Source organism: Aulonocara stuartgranti, assembly GCF_965226115.1.
Source record: "Aulonocara stuartgranti genome assembly, chromosome: 17".
NCBI classification, from domain to species: domain Eukaryota; kingdom Metazoa; phylum Chordata; class Actinopteri; order Cichliformes; family Cichlidae; genus Aulonocara; species Aulonocara stuartgranti.
Genome location: NC_138953.1, coordinates 40,579,875 through 40,597,500, shown reverse-complemented (window position 1 = coordinate 40,597,500; position 17,626 = coordinate 40,579,875). Strand labels below are relative to the sequence as shown.

The window sequence follows — 17,626 nt, the reverse complement described above, 5'->3', positions numbered from 1 at the left end:
TCTGGGATGATCAGGAAGAGGAGTACAGAAGTCTGGTGAGGAACTTTGTCGCATGGAGTCACACAAACCACCTGCAACTCAACACCTCAAAGACTAAGGAACTGGTTGTGGACTTCGGGAGGTCCAGAGAAGGTCCACTGCCGGTTCAGATAGAGGGGGAGGAGGTGGAGGTGGTCAACAAGTACAAGTACCTCGGGCTGTGGGTGGACAATAAACTGGACTGGTCATGCAACACAGAGCACCTGTATAAAAAAGCCCAAAGCCGACTGTACTTCCTCAGGAGGCTGAGGTCTTTTAACATCTGCAGGAAGCTCCTGAGGATGTTTTACCAGTCGGTGGTTGCTGGAGTACTTTTCTATGCTGTGGTGTGCTGGGGGAGCAGCACAGCAAAGAAGGACTCATCCAGGCTGGAGAAACTGATCAGGAAGGCTAGCTCTGTGGTCGGCATGAAGCTGGACACTCTGGTGACAGTGGCAGAGAAAAGGACATTAAAGAAACTGATGGACATTATGAACAATGCTGGGCATCCTCTGCACACGGCCATAAACAACCAGAAGAGTCTGTTCAGTGACAGGTTGCTTCTCCCAAAGACAAGAACTAACAGACTTAAAAACTCCTTTGTCCCACACGCCATCAGACTGTTTAACTCCTCTCTGGAGGGGAGAGGGAGGGGAAACAGGAGGACAAAGGAGGGGGGAACAACTAAGCTGTAGTGCCTCTTCACCTCACTGTACAATACCTTTTGTGCAATACTTTTTGTAAATAGTCAACAGTGCAATAGACTCAATACTTGAAATGTGCAATTCACTTGTATTTTTATTTTTTATTCCTATTTATTCTATTTATCCCCTTTGTATATTTTATTTATATTTGTTTCTGTATTTATATGTGTGTGTGTGTGTGTGTGTGTGTGTGTGTGTGTGTGTGTGTATATATGTATGTATGTATATGTATATGTATATATATATATATATATATATATATATATATATATATATATTATATAACAATTCTGTAACTGTAACTTCGGTCGTTGCTGTGCTTTTTTTGGAAATCGAATTTCCCAGAGGAACCCACCCGAGGGATTAATAAAGTTCTATCTTATCTTATCTTATCTTAAACGGCGTTTTTGGTCACTGAAAACGAAGATTTTTGAAAACTCGTTTTTGCATTTACGTGTGGACCAGAAAACGCAGCGTCAAAGGTGTGTGCATTTTTTGACGTCACACTGTGCGCCACGTTATTGTTTCGGTGAAATGAATTTCTACAATACTGTTAATTCTACTCTCTGCAGTGTTTAAATGCTTACATATACACACAGTTACTGTCCCTCCACACATACGACTCGGTTCTGCTTCTATGCCCCAGCTTTGTTTACTTTTTCCCACCGAGGCTTCTAGACTTCTGATTGGCCAACATTTCTGCACGGTTAGGAATCTAGCGCCACCTGCTGCTTTGGCATGTTCATAGCAGCGTTTTCCTTCATTTCTGCCTTTATGTGTGGACGGGATTATTTTTAAAACGAAAACGGAAAATCTCCGTTTTCAAAAATACCCGTGTACGTGTGGACGTAGCCTCAGTCTCTGACTGGAAGCGCTAATTCGTCATTCGGCTTTTGTCAGACTAAAGTAACTGTTAAAACTGTTTGAAAAGCTCAGCTATACAACAAGGACAGATTGAGAATTTCCTTTTAGTTCTCAGTTTATTTGATATTGACAAAAGTTAGTCAGTTTTGTCTGTTCTTCTGTAAAACAAACTAAGATTTATTTTTAGAATTAATATTTTGTTTCTAAGTGGAATTGACAGTTTAGTCTGTTTCGTTTGTTCTATTTTGAAACTTAAATGCTTTAGCGGCTGCCTTTTGTGTAGTTTGCAATATTTGCCTTTATTTATCTGAAAAAGTCTCATGTTCCTTAAGTACATCTACCCTGTTGAACTTATTATGGGAAATAAATATTTAAATAAAAACAAGCTGCTGATTATTTCACAATTTACTTGTGAGCAACGGCACATTTAAATCTTACAAATATAGTTATTTGGCTTATATCGTGATAGATATCGTTATCGCCTGAAATGAAAAAAACATATCGTGATATGAAAAAATCTCATATCGCCCAGCTCTATTATGAAGACACTCAAAATAAATTTCCTGTTGTTGTAAACTATTTTTTGCAACTTTTTTGTATTTAAAGTTTTGAGGGATAAACCTCTTAAATTTCTCCAAGTAGAAATATATGTAAAAACAAAACAAAAGCGATTTTCAATTTTTTTTGTAGTTTATTGCACTTTTTTGCAATTAATGTAGTTACTATGGACTTAATGCATACATATTATTAAAATATGGGCTATAACAGTTGCATAGCAACTTGAAATGCTCCCACAAATGGCACTACAACATGTAAAAAACTAATATAAGCTCTGGCGGACTTGGTTCTATAGTATGGGCTTTGTCTGGAGCCTTTTGTCATAAACTGAGGCAGATCACTTGGTGATCAGACTTTTCAGTGTCTTTGGTTCAGCTGAAAAGGTATTTCTGATGTTGCTGGTAGAGCAGGGCGACCAAAAGTATTCATCACCATATACATTTGAAAATTTGCAATAACGATATAACTGACGATATAATTGATGTGAGACAAAATACTTTACAACTCCACAACTTTATTAGTGCAAACAAAAAAAACACCTCATCAATGTATTTTGACTTAAACAAGCAGCTGTTTTGTTTTTTTTATCTGCATTAAAGTTATATAAACATTTAACAGTGCAAATGCAAATTCCTCACTGACAGTTTAACCAAAAGGCATTTCCAGTGGAAACTGGCCGACATATCCTCAGCATAACCATGTATAACATCCACAAAACTTAAAAAGAGGTCATACACACACACAATACGGTAACATGTTGAAGCACAGTACGTATCACTCCGCTAGGCTCCGCCTACGATAGCCGTAATGCTCCGACAATCCATCAAGTGCGGCTTCGTAGCTTAGCAAAGTCGTACTGAAACATTTTCGAGCGCCGTGCACATAAAATCGTTTCGAGGTCAGTAAACACAACCAGAATTCATACATAAGGCACACGGGATTATAAGGGGCTCTGTCGACTTTCAGAAAAATCAAAGGATTGATTTTAAGTGCGCCGTATTTTCCAAACAACACGGTAATAACGACGGCCCGCTAGCATGCGCTACCAAAAATAGTGCTTTGTTGTGTATCTGACGGACGAAAGCTAAACCAGTTCCACACCAGTGAAGCTGCAGCATTTTTACAAACCAGTTCAGATTCATCGTTTCATTCAACGATCCGCTTTTGCTCTTCTCATTCTCCGTCACAGCCATGTGCGTATGTAAATAAAGGCACTGCGCATGTGCGTTTTACCCATATTCTATCGTTATATTTCATTTTCTTATCGTTGCCCAACATTACACCGGTATCACTGTGAACGGTATGATATGGCCCAGCCCTGGTTGCTGGAGCAGTGGTCCAGTGTTCATTTCTCCTGGTGGGGAAGGTCACAAACTAATGTGGTTTGAGCATGTTTTTCCCATGATTGCAGTGGTTAAAATCTCCCAGAATGATAACAGCGGCATCAGGATATGTGTTTTCATATTCATTAATCCTGGTGTTGGCCAGAGGGGCCGATAGTGCGATATGGCAGCCTGGCTTCTGTCAGTCTGCCCCAGGGCAGCTGTGGCTACAACTGTAGCTGCTCCACCGGTGTGTGAATGTGAGAGTGAATGAATAGTGGCATTGTAAAGCGCTATATAAATGCAATCCATTATTATTATTATTAATCATGTCATGTTGCTCCTTTAATGCAGCCTCCTCTTCAGTGCAGGGGGGTATGTACACAACACTCACAGTGATGCATTGCAATTCTCTGGGCAGGTACAATGGCGTTAGCTTCAGGGTCAAATGATCTTACAGTGAGTACACCATGATTGTCTGAGGAGGGCAGCTGTTCCTGCACCAGGAGTCTTACCGCTATCCGCAGCACACCGGTCCTTCCTGAAGACTGTGTAGCCGCCTGTTGTTAGTGCCTCGTCGGGTGTCCTTTCCCCCAGCCAGGTTTCGCAGAAACACAATATGGAACAATCCTGAATCTCCTTCTGTGTAGAAATCCAGGCCTGGAGTCGTCCATTTTATTTTCCAGGGACTGAACAGTATGACCGGGAGGGTTAGCCTTTCGTTGCTAACCAAAGGGCTGAGCTTCTGGTCAGCTGCTCCCCGACTGCCTCGCCTCTGCTTCGGCCTGTTCCTAGGAGGGCTCCCAGTCAGGGGCCGGCCTAGCGTCGAGTCAGTACAGCCTGATAGCTCAGGGTAGGATTCCAGGAAGCACTGCGCTCTCTCAGTTGTAATAAGGTCATGCGATCATAGCGAACTTTTGTATAGTGTGTCTTAACACTATACAAGGGTTGGCAGTTTGCCTTGTAATCGGAAGGTTGCCGGTTCGAGCCCCGGCTCCAACAGTGTTGGTCGTTGTGTCCTTGGGCGAGACACTTCGCCCGTTGCCTACTGGTGGTGGTCAGAGGGCCCGGTGGCGCCAGTGTCCGGCAGCCTCGCCTCTGTCAGTGCGCCCCAGGGCAGCTGTGGCTACAATGTAGCTGCCATCATCAGTGTGTGAATGTGTGTGTGAATGGGTGGACCCCCATGATCGGAAGGTCGGCGGTTCGAATCCACTTAACGGCTACCCTGAGGTACCCCTGAGCAAGGTACCGTCCCTACACACTGCTCCCCGGGCGCCTGCTTAGTGGGCTGCCCACTGCTTCACTGAGTGAATGGGTCAAATGCAGAGAAAAACAAGTAATTTCCCCATGGGGATCAATAAAGTATCCATTATTATTATTATCCATTATTATTAAAGCGCTTTGGGGTCCTTAGGGACCAAGTAAAGCGCTTTACAAATACAGACCATTTACCATTTAACTCGGTACAACAACAAAAAAGTAACTTGACTTGGAGAGCTGACCGCCAAGAGTGGAGTTATACTGGGTGGTTCAATTCTTTGGAATTGTTAGCCTGTTTGCCCATTGATTCATCTTATTGATTCCACTTGAACTACAATCAGCTGATTTCAGTTTGTGTGCCAGAGCAGTAAAATAGTCGTGCAATCTAGAACCTGGACGTGGACATGCTTTTATTTTCATTGCACAAATGGATAAGAGCGCAATGTTACACTGGAAGCTGCATCAGGATAGAAACAACTGCATTATACTGCAAGCAAACCTTTGGCTCGTTGCAAGTATCTGCACAGACAGCCTGCTAACACTAAGCTAGCCAAGAATGTTAAAGCTGAGTGCTGAACCCGGCCCAGCAGCCACAGCCTGAACTTCAGCAGCAATGAGCCTCCATCTCTACCTGTTCATATTTTCCCAACAACTGTGGCAATTCTAACAAAATCTACTCGTGCAAATTCTCAAGTCTGGACTGTCAAAATGAAAGTAAGCATTGCTTTATGAACTCATAGTGTTAAATTTGAACATGTCTGTTTTTTTCAGTTGATTTCTTTTTTTTGGAGTATGCAGGTCAGGTGTTATGACTGGGAAATACTTACATTTCTATAGGTGTATTATATATGTGTATTTATTAACAGCCAGCAGTATGTTTTAAAGTGTTACAGTACTGAACATAGCTGTTAATAGTCAAAATCTTGGATGTGCACATTTCTGACAAAATTCATATTCGAACAGGCTCACACGAAATGAGATGTTCAGTAGGAGTTCCCTTTTACTTATTATTTTCTGTGAGGAACCCCACAAATCACCATACTTCATCATCATATTATTATTATAATTATTATTGTGCTTTATGAGCCAAAATGGTCACTCTGGTGCACCTGCCACTAAGACTTCCATCTTTTTAAAACACTGTAATAAAAAACATTGTGCTGCAGTCATTTTCACACTAATAGCTTTTATTCGTCACTGTGCTTTACAACCATCATTGTAATATTTGCAAATATACCAATGAATGTTTTTGCTGTTCTTTGTCAGTCTTTAGATTTATATTTCAGACCATGAGACATGCGCTACAAAATAATACGCTGTGACTTTGTTTTTACTTCTTTTAGCCAGACATATCATATAAAGCAGTTACACTGAAAAAACTGTTTGTGTTTTAGGAGCAGTGACTGTCGTGTGTGAGGTGTCCCAGCGTATTGACGACAATACCCGGCACCATGAGAACCACTTGGAGCTTTGCCGTGTGCAGAAACTGCTGAAAGGGAGAAAGATGAAGGTGTTGGCTCCAGGTTAGATCCTCTCATTAAATATTCTTTTGATCTCCTTCAAGAACTACCTCTATACATCTTCTCTGTTGCTGCATCTATTGCATGCATGCATCTATGCCTTCTGGGACACACTGGGGGAGAGAGGAAAACCAGACCAGCACACATAAACTAAAGGGGAAGTGAGGTCATTAAGAAGAAACTCATCCGTACTGTTCAAAATTCATAAATAGCAGAGCCTTATTTAGAAGTGTGCAACAAGTCCAATCGTGAGATTTCCTCATTACTAAATATTCTACAGCTGTTTGTGGAAAACTGGGAAAGACGGCAACTCGGCCACAAAGTGGGAGGCCGTGTAAGATCACAGCGTCAGAGAAGGCTGCGGCACATTGAGTAGAGGTCACTAAGTTTCAATAAAGTCAGTCACTACAGACCTCCAAACTCCATGTGACCTCTTGGTTTCCATGGCTGAGCAGCTGCATCCAAGTTTCACTAACCACAATGCAAAGTGTCGTGTGTGGTGGCACGCTGCCACTGGAAGTGGAAGTGGAGATGTGGTCTCTGTGACGGTGTTTCTTTGCCCGGCGATCCGATGGATGAGTCTTGGTTTAGCAGTTGTCAGGGGAATGGTGCTGCCTGCACTGTGCCCAGGATGGTGGAGGTGGGATTTTAGTCTGAGGCCCCTTAGTTCCAGTGACAGGAACTCATAATGCTGGAGCAAAGACATTTTGGACCATTTCATGCTCCCAACTTTGTGGGAACAATTTTAAGGATGGCCCCTTCCTGAGCTTGGTGTGGAAGATCTTGACCAGCCGGAGTCCTTCCCCACAGCCTCCTTCATCAGTTTCTGACCTCACAAGTGCTTCTGGAATAATGGTCAACCTTCACAGAAGATTTGAAGCTGTGGGCCGGCATATTAAACTCTTTGGATTAAAGCAAATAATCAGTATAGTGTATGCTACACATCATATCAATAATAATTAGTGAACCATCAGGTTCTGTTCTGTTATTTCCCCACAGCCCTGTGCTTCCAGCCACTCCACGCCCTGCTGGTATTTGTCCTGGATGTCGCTGCTGCCACTGTCCCCCACGACCAGTCATCTCGTGGACTCGAAGTTAAAAAGGAAGCCAAAATGTGTTGTCTGGGAGTGTGTGCTGGATTTGAGGAAATACATGTATGCATGATGTCCTGAGTCTGTGTTTGTGTGCTTGGATATGAAGGCGTGTTTTCCGTGAGTATGTGTGGCTGTTTGTGTTGTACGGGCTGGAAGTGGCGGCTGAATAGCAGCTCTTCTTTCTAATGCCGATGTGGGCATTAGTTTCAAAAGCTTTCTCTCATCCAAGTTCTCAGGCCCTCAAAACTCTGCTGTCAGCTTCCTTTCCAGCCAATAAAGCTCTGGTCCCACCAGGCAGACTTCAGAGCTGCAGGAGTACCACCTCACCCCGCAACCCCACACCGACTCATTCTCCTTCCTCCCCACCAATGCCACCTCTAATGTGGGTAAAAGAAAAGCTGCCTTTGACAGATGAGAAGCATTGGAGCCCCTCAAACATATTAAGTAGCTCTGTAGGAGATGGGGGGGTGTTTGTGCGCCACAAAGCCTGAATCAATGGGACATCAGTGCAGCAGGCAGCAGCCTCTTTCCCTGGGAGGCCACAGCTTTATGTCTGCCTGTCTGTTCCTTTATTTTAAAACAAAGATGTCTCACATTTTATATCGTGCTTCACATGGATTCTCCCCTTGTGTCCTTTATGTTATTGATAGTTTCACACAAGTTTCCTTATGCATCATCTACCATTTCTCTGTCTGTTTTTTCTAATCACATTACATTATGATTAATACAAGCTTCAATAAATAGAAAGTAGAAAAGTTATTCTGTACTGAATTGTCTTTAAAGTGCAAAAATCATACATTTCTTTTATATTGAGTTCAATATAACAGCTATTACGTAGGGCTGCTCAATTAATCGAATTTTAATCACGATTACGATCTGGGCTTTCAACGATCATTAAAAATGACTGAGCCAATTATTAGCCCCTCCCTCATTTATCCGCGACACCTTAAAGGCCGGTCCGTGAAAATATTGTCGGGCATAAACCGTCCGTGGCGCAAAAAAGGTTGGAGACCGCTGATTAAGAGGACCCGAGGGAAGCTCGGAAAGCTAAGCAGGAGTTATTTGGAGAGTGACTGCGGTTGGTTGAAAAGAGAGTTTAAAAAAAAAAACTTCAGTGGTGTTGCACACTATTTTATATTATTTTTTTTAAGTCATTGTTAACCCTTTAAAGCCGGTCAGAGCAGCACGCTCCGTGTTGTGTAACTATTTTTAAATCCCTGTAGAACCTGAACCGTGTAAGCTAGCACAATAATTTGTTTTGCATATGAAACCGGAGGAGTTGTACTTACATCTGATGCCATCAGCTTGTCCTCGGTCACGGTTTCGTTCCACATATAGCTTTGCAAAAATTGCATAAAAAGCGCTTGCAGGAACAAAAACATAATATTCCAGAAACACGCTTTGCCGATCCTATCAGCTGTTCGTAACACTTCCCACAGTGAAATGATGCACCTGCTGTTTTCTTTGCAAATTTGCATCATAGGATTGTTTTTTGTTTTTCCTGCAGTATATAAAAATTGCTGTATCTCCAAAATAAAACTATGAAGACACTCAAAATAAATTTCCTGTGGTGGGAAACTATTTTTTGCAACTTTATTGTATTTAAAGTTTTGAGGGATAAACCTCTTAAATTTCTCCAAGTAGAAATATATGTAAACAAAACAAAAGCGATTTTCAATTTTTTTTGTAGTTTATTGCACTTTTTTGCAATTAATGTAGTTACTATGGACTTAATGCAGACATATTATTAAAATATGGGCTATAACAGTTGTATTGATGTATAGCAACTTGAAATGCTCCCACAAATGGCACTACAGCATGTAAAAAATAAATAAATACAAATAATATAAGCTCTGGTGGACTTGGTTCTATAGTAGGTCTTAAAGGGTTAAATAAATATCGTCAAATAATCGTGATCTCAATTTCAGTGAAAATAATCGTGATTATCATTTTTGCCATAATCGAGCAGCCCTACTATTACGTTATATTATACACAGATATTCTAACAAGAAGAGGATTTTTTAATCTCTCAGTTGATGATTAGTTGAACTCAATGGGGAGTCGAGTCAAAGTTAAATCATTTACGTGAAAAAGTGAACGCTCATCTCTGAACCAAGGAGAAGGCTAGATGACATATTTTAACGTCTTACGATGCTGCAGCCACCCCCCGCTCTCTGTGAACGGGACTTGTGGCTGTTGATCATGGCAGTGACATTTTGCATATTATTGATCATGAAACTGACCTCATGGCTCATTGTTGGTCAGTGTTTTAGGCAGGCAGATATACCGTGTAAAAGGTTAAGACAAACTGCAGCCAGCTGAGACTGACGAAGTCACTTAAGAGAGTGATGAAATAGTTCTAGCACAGAAAACACTGTCCATGTATGCATGTGAGCACAAGTGGTTGTCTGTCTCCGTGTTGGACACAAAGAAAATGAGTGGATGGTTGTTAAAAATATGATTTTTCTGCTCATTCTTTATCAATATCCATTGTTATACAAAAATACATGTTATGAGTTATATCTGCGATTTGATTGATTACTTTGATATTTTACTGACTTGACAGCTGTAGTATTGTTCAATCTTTCTACTCTTGCATTCAACAATTCAGTAGATTTCAGTGGAGCTTAGTACAACGCCCCCAACACTGGCCACTCCCAAACAATGAGGATGAAGTACGTGCGGACTCGACACACCCACCAACACTAACCCTGACTTACCCTCAGTCTGCTGGATCTGTTATTCTCCTGGGCCCTATTTCAGGAAGCCGGTTTAGAAAACTCAGAGTGAAAAACGATACTCAGGGTTGAGTAACCCCGAACTGTCCAACTCGGAATATTCGGTTTCAGAAAGGCTGATAACAATTAGTTCAGTCAACGCGGAGTTGCTTTAACCCCAAGTGAAGCGCGCGGACGAGGATACATAAAGCCCTGATTAGTGGAGCACAGATTAAGCGAGTCACCATGGAGACGGAGGGAAAGAAGGCGCGGTCGATGTATTTCACAGCGCTTGAGGCCGAAATTCTGATGGCAGCATATGCCGATAACATGCAAATTCCACGGGAAAAAAGTAACACAGCCACAGCTGCAAAAGAAAGAGAGCATGCATGGCAAAACATAGCCGACAGAGTCAATGCGTGAGTGTTAATTTAAACATTGATCTAGGGATTTCCACCCATTTAACACGTTATTTTATCATATTTTATTTTATTTTTTATTTTATACATTTTATTTTGTGATGTGATGTGAGCGCAGGTGCAACCCAACAGGCCCCAAACGTTCCTGGCAGCAAGTAAAAATGAAATATAAAAATATAGTCCAAACAGGTAAGGTGTAATTGTATTATGAGCCATAGTGCTTGGTCTGTTTGTCCGATGTAAATCAATTGCAGTTAGAGGCTACATTAATTTCCCCTCTGTAAGCACTTATTGAAATTATCTGAGCACATTACAAGTACATATTTGCTTACTCTGTATGTTCGAATGTGACCCGTTATAGCCAACAGAAAAAAAGCGGAGGCCCGAAAAACAGGTGGGGGTCCTCCACCACCACCCCTCACAGAGCCTGGCCACTTGGCTTCCACATTTGTGATAATGTTGGCAGCATCACATATGATCTTCACAGTGCAGAGAACACAAATTAGCATCCATTACTATAATGAAATAATTTGTTAGTTTGAAATGCTACAGGGAGCTATGTACCTGCACATTAATGCTGTGGAAAGACTTCCTGTTCACATAGTCTCCTTCATTTACTGAAGGAGCAATGATTGGAATGTGAGTGCCATCTATACAGCCAATCACACCTGGGAACCGTGAGAATAAATGTAAACTTTAAGTAGTAGTTCAAGTATCACCACATCATGAATTAAGTTTCGTTCATCCTGATACCTGCAATTTTGTGGCATCCCTCTTTGATGAATCTTGTGGGTCTGTGACCGGGGAACACCACAAACGAGTACAGGAGACGTTTCAGTGCAACTGTAACATTCCTGACTGCCCGACAGACGGTAGCCTTGGAAACGTGCTCAGCGTCACCAATATTATACAGAAAGCTCCCGTTTGCAAAAAACCGAAGTGCGATACAAATAATATGTACAGAACTGAGAGGATGTCCGCGATGTGTCACATGAGCAATATTAGGCCTGAGGATGTTATTCAAATAAATTATAGATTGTGCTGAAAAACGGTAACGTTCGCACAGAAAATCATCAGGAAATGATAAAATGTCCGAACGCGCTCTGATCACTCTCTCCCGGCGGAGAGCTCTGCGGAGAATTTGGGCTTCAACATCTACTGGCTCTTCAAGGAAGGAGCACGCCATGTCTGACACTTCCTACAGTCAGGTTTCCGACAAAGAGGCGGAGACAGTCAGGGTTAGTTGAAGTAAACCTGCTAGGGGGCAGGTTAGCTTCACGGAGTGTGTCGTCATAGTAACTCGCTCAGAATTAATCTAAACTCGCTTTGTGAAACCGAAAACCCAGAGTTTCCGTTAACTCAGGATATACTTACTCAGAGTTTGCACTAAACCGGCTTCCTGAAATAGGGCCCAGGCCTCGGACACGTCTGATGAACAGGATACTAGGGTTGGGCGATTGGACAAATTTATCAGCTATCGATGATAGGCTGAGGCTTTCATCGATCGTTATTACAGGGACGATTTATTTATTTGCCCATGAGTAAGTTTGCTAATAATGACGGAGCTAATAGAAGCAGTCAACAGAATTATTTTTTTTTTTTTTGTGCTGTCAGCATCAACGCGCCGTCATCAAGACTAACGCGATTAACAATGAACCCATCTGTGCGCAGACTGAGTCAAAATCCCTGAAATGTCTGTCAATGCATTTTGTCAGTTTGTCCAAAGTTTGTTACTCTGCACTCCAGATGAGTCGGCGCGTTTAAGATTTTAATTGCATTTAAGCTGCATAAACGCTGACAGCGTTTTGTTTTTGTTTGTTTGTTTTTTGTGGGGAAATTAGTTCGTCCATGTTCGGACTCCTTCTGTGTTGTAATTGCGCTAATCAGTCCGTGCATGATCACATTGCCCCGCCCATCAAAAAGTCTGCGCATGAGCGAGTATACTGCCCATCGTCGATTACTGGACTGACGATTGTCGGTTGGAAAATTTTTACACATCGCCCGACCCTACAGGATACAGTTTCAGCATGAGGGACACTGGTTACACATGACTGCCTAAGCAAGAACACTGACATGTTATGCATTTACTAAGTTGTGCTAAAAGCTTCATAACAGGGTGTGACTACGAAATGGCAAAAAGAATAATCTCATGACCAGTTCTAATTTTACAGGGAGTGCAGAATTATTAGGCAAGTTGTATTTTTGAGGAATAATTTTATTATTGAACAACAACCATGTTCTCAATGAACCCAAAAAACTCATTAATATCAAAGCTGAATGTTTTTGGAAGTAGTTTTTAGTTTGTTTTTAGTTTGAGCTATTTTAGGGGGATATCTGTGTGTGCAGGTGACTATTACTGTGCATAATTATTAGGCAACTTAACAAAAAACAAATATATACCCATTTCAATTATTTATTTTTACCAGTGAAACCAATATAACATCTCCACATTCACAAATATACATTTCTGACATTCAAAAACAAATCAGCGACCAATATAGCCACCTTTCTTTGCAAGGACACTCAAAAGCCTGCCATCCATGGATTCTGTCAGTGTTTTGATCTGTTCACCATCAACATTGCGTGCAGCAGCAACCACAGCCTCCCAGACACTGTTCAGAGAGGTGTACTGTTTTCCCTCCTTGTAAATCTCACATTTGATGATGGACCACAGGTTCTCAATGGGGTTCAGATCAGGTGAACAAGGAGGCCATGTCATTAGTTTTTCTTCTTTTATACCCTTTCTTGCCAGCCACGCTGTGGAGTACTTGGACGCGTGTGATGGAGCATTGTCCTGCATGAAAATCATGTTTTTCTTGAAGGATGCAGACTTCTTCCTGTACCACTGCTTGAAGAAGGTGTCTTCCAGGAACTGTCAGTAGGACTGGGAGTTGAGCTTGACTCCATCCTCAACCCAAAAAGGCCCCACAAGCTAATCTTTGATGATACCAGCCCAAACCAGTACTCCACCTCCACCTTGCTGGCGTCTGAGTGGGACTGGAGCTCTCTGCCCTTTACCAATCCAGCCACGGGCCCATCCATCTGGCCCATCAAGACTCACTCTCATTTCATCAGTCCATAAAACCTTAGAAAAACCAGTCTTGAGATATTTCTTGGCCCAGTCTTGACGTTTCAGCTTGTGTGTCTTGTTCAGTGGTGGTCGTCTTTCAGCCTTTCTTACCTTGGCCATGTCTCTGAGTATTGCACACCTTGTGCTTTTGGGCACTCCAGTGATGTTGCAGCTCTGAAATATGGCCAAACTGGTGGCAAGTGGCATCTTGGCAGCTGCACGCTTGACTTTTCTCAGTTCATGGGCAGTTATTTTGCGCCTTGGTTTTTCCACACGCTTCTTGCGACCCTGTTGACTATTTTGAATGAAACGCTTGATTGTTCGATGATCACGCTTCAGAAGCTTTGCAATTTTGAGACTGCTGCATCCCTCTGCAAGATATCTCACTATTTTTGACTTTTCTGAGCCTGTCATGTCCTTCTTTTGACCCATTTTGCCAAAGGAAAGGACGTTGCCTAATAATTATGCACACCTGATATAGGGTGTTGATGTTATTAGACCACACCCCTTCTCATTACAGAGATGCACATCACCTAATATGCTTAATTGGTAGTAGGCTTTCGAGCCTATACAGCTTGGAGTAAGACAACATGCATGAAGAGGATGATGTGGACAAAATACTCATTTGCCTAATAATTCTGCACTCCCTGTACGTGAAACAGGTCAACTTCTTCAATTCAATTTTTTAATATAGCGCCAAGTCACAACAACTGTCACCTCAGTGCTTTATGTTTTCAGATCCTACAATAATACTTTGAACACTAAAAGTCAGGCCGAGCCAAGCTGGGCCAAGTGGCTGCTTGTGGAAAAGACGCGTTAGAACAGGTGCGGGAAGGACAACTGCCAGGAAGACTCCACCCCAAGGTGGGGCGAGAATGTCAAGCCAGCCTGGCAGATCGACCCGCGAATGATTATGATTGATGATCATAAGGGACAAAGAAGGAAAACCAAAAACAACAAACCCCAGCCCCAAAATGCCGAACCCTGCCAATTCTCTGCTTATGGCTGCTGGAAAATAGACCTGTACCGTCCACTTTACCACATGGAGAAAGAGTCCAGCATCTGTGAGTTCATTTATTTTAGAGATCTGAGGCGGAGAATGAGTCTATTTTGCTGATACACATTAAAGGGATTATTTGCACTAGAACAAATATTTTGGGAGAAAGACCTGGGCTGGTTTGATATGTGGGTTTTTATTTTTCCCTCCAGCGCACGTTTGTCCTTGTCCTTCTTTGCTCTTTCTTCTTTTTTCTTACATTGTTTTCTGAGTGAATGCTGCTAAAGTCAGTTATTGTTTTTGTAATCAGCTGTTTCCGTTTGTAATAATTCTGCTGATTTTCTTTGTTAAACTTATTAAAATGATTCTATTGTTTTCAGTTATGTTATGTATAAGATTTTATTTAAATTAGATTTAATCTCCGGGCTTCACACAACACCACAAAGTGTCATAGCATGTGTCTTGACTGTTTTTCTGTTTGAGAGGCATTTTAAAAGCAATTTGATCCCCACTCGGCCCAGCCACTTAATCTCACTGGACTTGTCTGTAGCTGAAAATGTCCTCTCCGAGCCCCAGAGGCACAGCTTCGGCCACTCGGGCTCACTGCAATCACAGGCTATTTGCTCGGGCAATTACAAAAACGCCCTGGACTCAGGATAAATTTTAATCTTATATATCCAAATGTCAGCCCTGCTTGCTTATTAGCTATCAGCATCCTGCTGCCAATCACAGTGAAAGAGATGAGTTTTCCTCAGCGACCACACCGAAATACTAGAAATTACTTCTTCTCGTTGTAGAAGGCAAAATATTGTTGTAGTTTTCTTTCTAAGATTATGGGGTCTTTACACTACAATATAAAGTGCCTTGAATTTCAATTTCAGTTATCTACTTAAGAGGGACAATGCAGTTTAACATGGTTCCAATAGCATGAAATTGATGTGCTGCACAGAGTTTGAGGCCTCAGGTGACGGTTGTTGTGATTGGCACTATATACATGCAATTGAATCGAAATGGGGATAACTTCACAGTGTTCAAAGATCACTAAATGTTTGACAAATTAGTATTTATTATTATTTTTATTATTAAAAGTAGTCAGAGCAGTTTTAATGGATGTCACAGAGTAAAACCAGTGGTGGGCAATAGAGCAGGGCGATATGGCCAAAAATATTTATCACGATATATATTTGAAAATTTGCGATAACGATATAACAGACGATATAATTGATGCGAGACAAAATACAACTCCACAAAATTACTAGCGCAAAAAGACAACCTTCCATTTATTTTCATTTAAACAAGAAGCTGGTTTTTATGTACATTAAAGCTTTATAAAAATGTAACAGTGCAAATGCAAATTCCTTGCTGAAAGTTTAACCAAAAGGCATTTCCAGTAGAAATGGGCCGACATATCCTGAGCATAACCATGTATAATATCCACTGAAGTTAAAAAGAGGTGCTTTGCAACATTAAACTGCAGTGTGCAGTACGTATTTTTCGGACCATAAGGTGCACGGGATTATAAGGCACATTAAGCGAAACAAAGCAGTCAGATAAATCAAACTTCATTAAACTCATTCTTCTTGCTTCCTCCACTTCTGTACCATTGATTCATTAATGTTGAATTCTCTGGCAGCTGCTCTATTCCCATGTTGTTGCAGTATATTAATGACTAACCTCGTATTGTGGATGGATTATCTCAGTTGTTCTCCTGACTGAAGTTTGGTCCGTTTACAGCATCCTGCCATGCGATTGCATTTGTCTCTAACTATCAGGAACCTTCACGTTAACTTTTATAAGTGTAAAACTGTTAGCGTTCGTCCTCCAGCTTCACTGTTTATGTTATGCTAACATAGCTGTGTCGCTAGCGATCACGTAGCACATCATTATATAACCGCTAGCCCAACTTCAGTAACCCTACAAACGTCACTGCTGTTTAGTTTCCTGTCTTCATTTATGTTGGAAGTGATAGCAGAGCTGTACGTTTGATTTTTTTCAGAAATCTCTCAGTCAGAACATGCTATATCATGCTTAGGTAACTAGCGAAACTAGCGAGCTAACTTCCGCTAGCTTCCTGCTAACTTCTAACTCCGTTAAATGTAATAAATTTTGTTTTCATGGATGCCTGGAAGTTAAACTTCATAGTTACACCTGGATAAGCAGCAATGCTGATCGTTTTATTAAAGATGAAAGAATTTAGACAGTTTTTAACTCTCAGTGATGCTGCAGTGTTCGTTTGACCTGAAACATACAGAGTTTAGGACCCAGATTACTCCCAGATTTAAGGGCATCTTAGTCCGACGGCCGCTTGCATGTTCTGCAAAGAAATGTGCTTTGTCGTGTATCTGACGGACAAACACCAAACCAGTTCCACATCACTGAAGTTGCACTATTTTTACAAACCAGTTCTGGTTCATCTGTTTCACTCAACAATCGGCCATGTGCGTATGAAAACAAAGGCACTGCGCATGCGCGTTTTACTCATATTCTATGGCGATATTTCATTTTCCTATCGTTGCCTAACATTATACCGGTATTACCGTGAACGGTATAATATGGCCCAGCCCTAGTGGGCAATTATTTTTCCAAGTGGCCATATGAGAAACTGGGCCTGTTATGAACAACTGCACCAATAAATACTAATAAACTCCTCCTGGTAACACAATGAGCCAATGAAGCTGTGAAAAAGACTCCGTAAAAACATTTATTTTTACTATTTTCAGTGTTTTATCAGGATATAATCAACATTCTGAAAAACAATTGGAAACTAAATGTGGATGTGAGAAGTCTGAAAGTGTTTTTGCTGTCTTGCTTGTAGTTTAACTTCTTCATCAGCAGCTTTTCAGTTTATTTGGTTTTTAGGAAGAAATCTAGTGTGCTTTACCTTTGAGTTTATTACAGGTTCAGTGTCTGAGGTGGAAATAAAGAGGATGACACGAGAGAGGATCTGTATGTGGACTCGTTCACCCCTGAGAATATTTGTGAATCCAAATAGTGCCAACATCTCAGTAACACTACCACTACACTACTGCAATAGAGTTTGAAATGCAAAAACTCTGTGATTGTGTGAGCAAGCACTTTGGCGA

At 41.4% G+C, this 17,626-nt stretch overlaps 1 protein-coding gene across 1 annotated transcript in view; it reads left to right on the top strand.

Annotated features, from left to right (window-relative positions):
- Window positions 1-17,626, top strand: part of arhgef39 (Rho guanine nucleotide exchange factor (GEF) 39) — a 69,128-nt gene that overhangs the window by 36,151 nt on the left and 15,351 nt on the right. Inside the window, exon 7 of the mRNA XM_082510390.1 lies at window positions 6,121-6,249. Within this exon, the coding sequence (XP_082366516.1) occupies window positions 6,121-6,249 (129 nt within the window). The remainder of the gene's footprint in view (window positions 1-6,120; window positions 6,250-17,626) is intronic.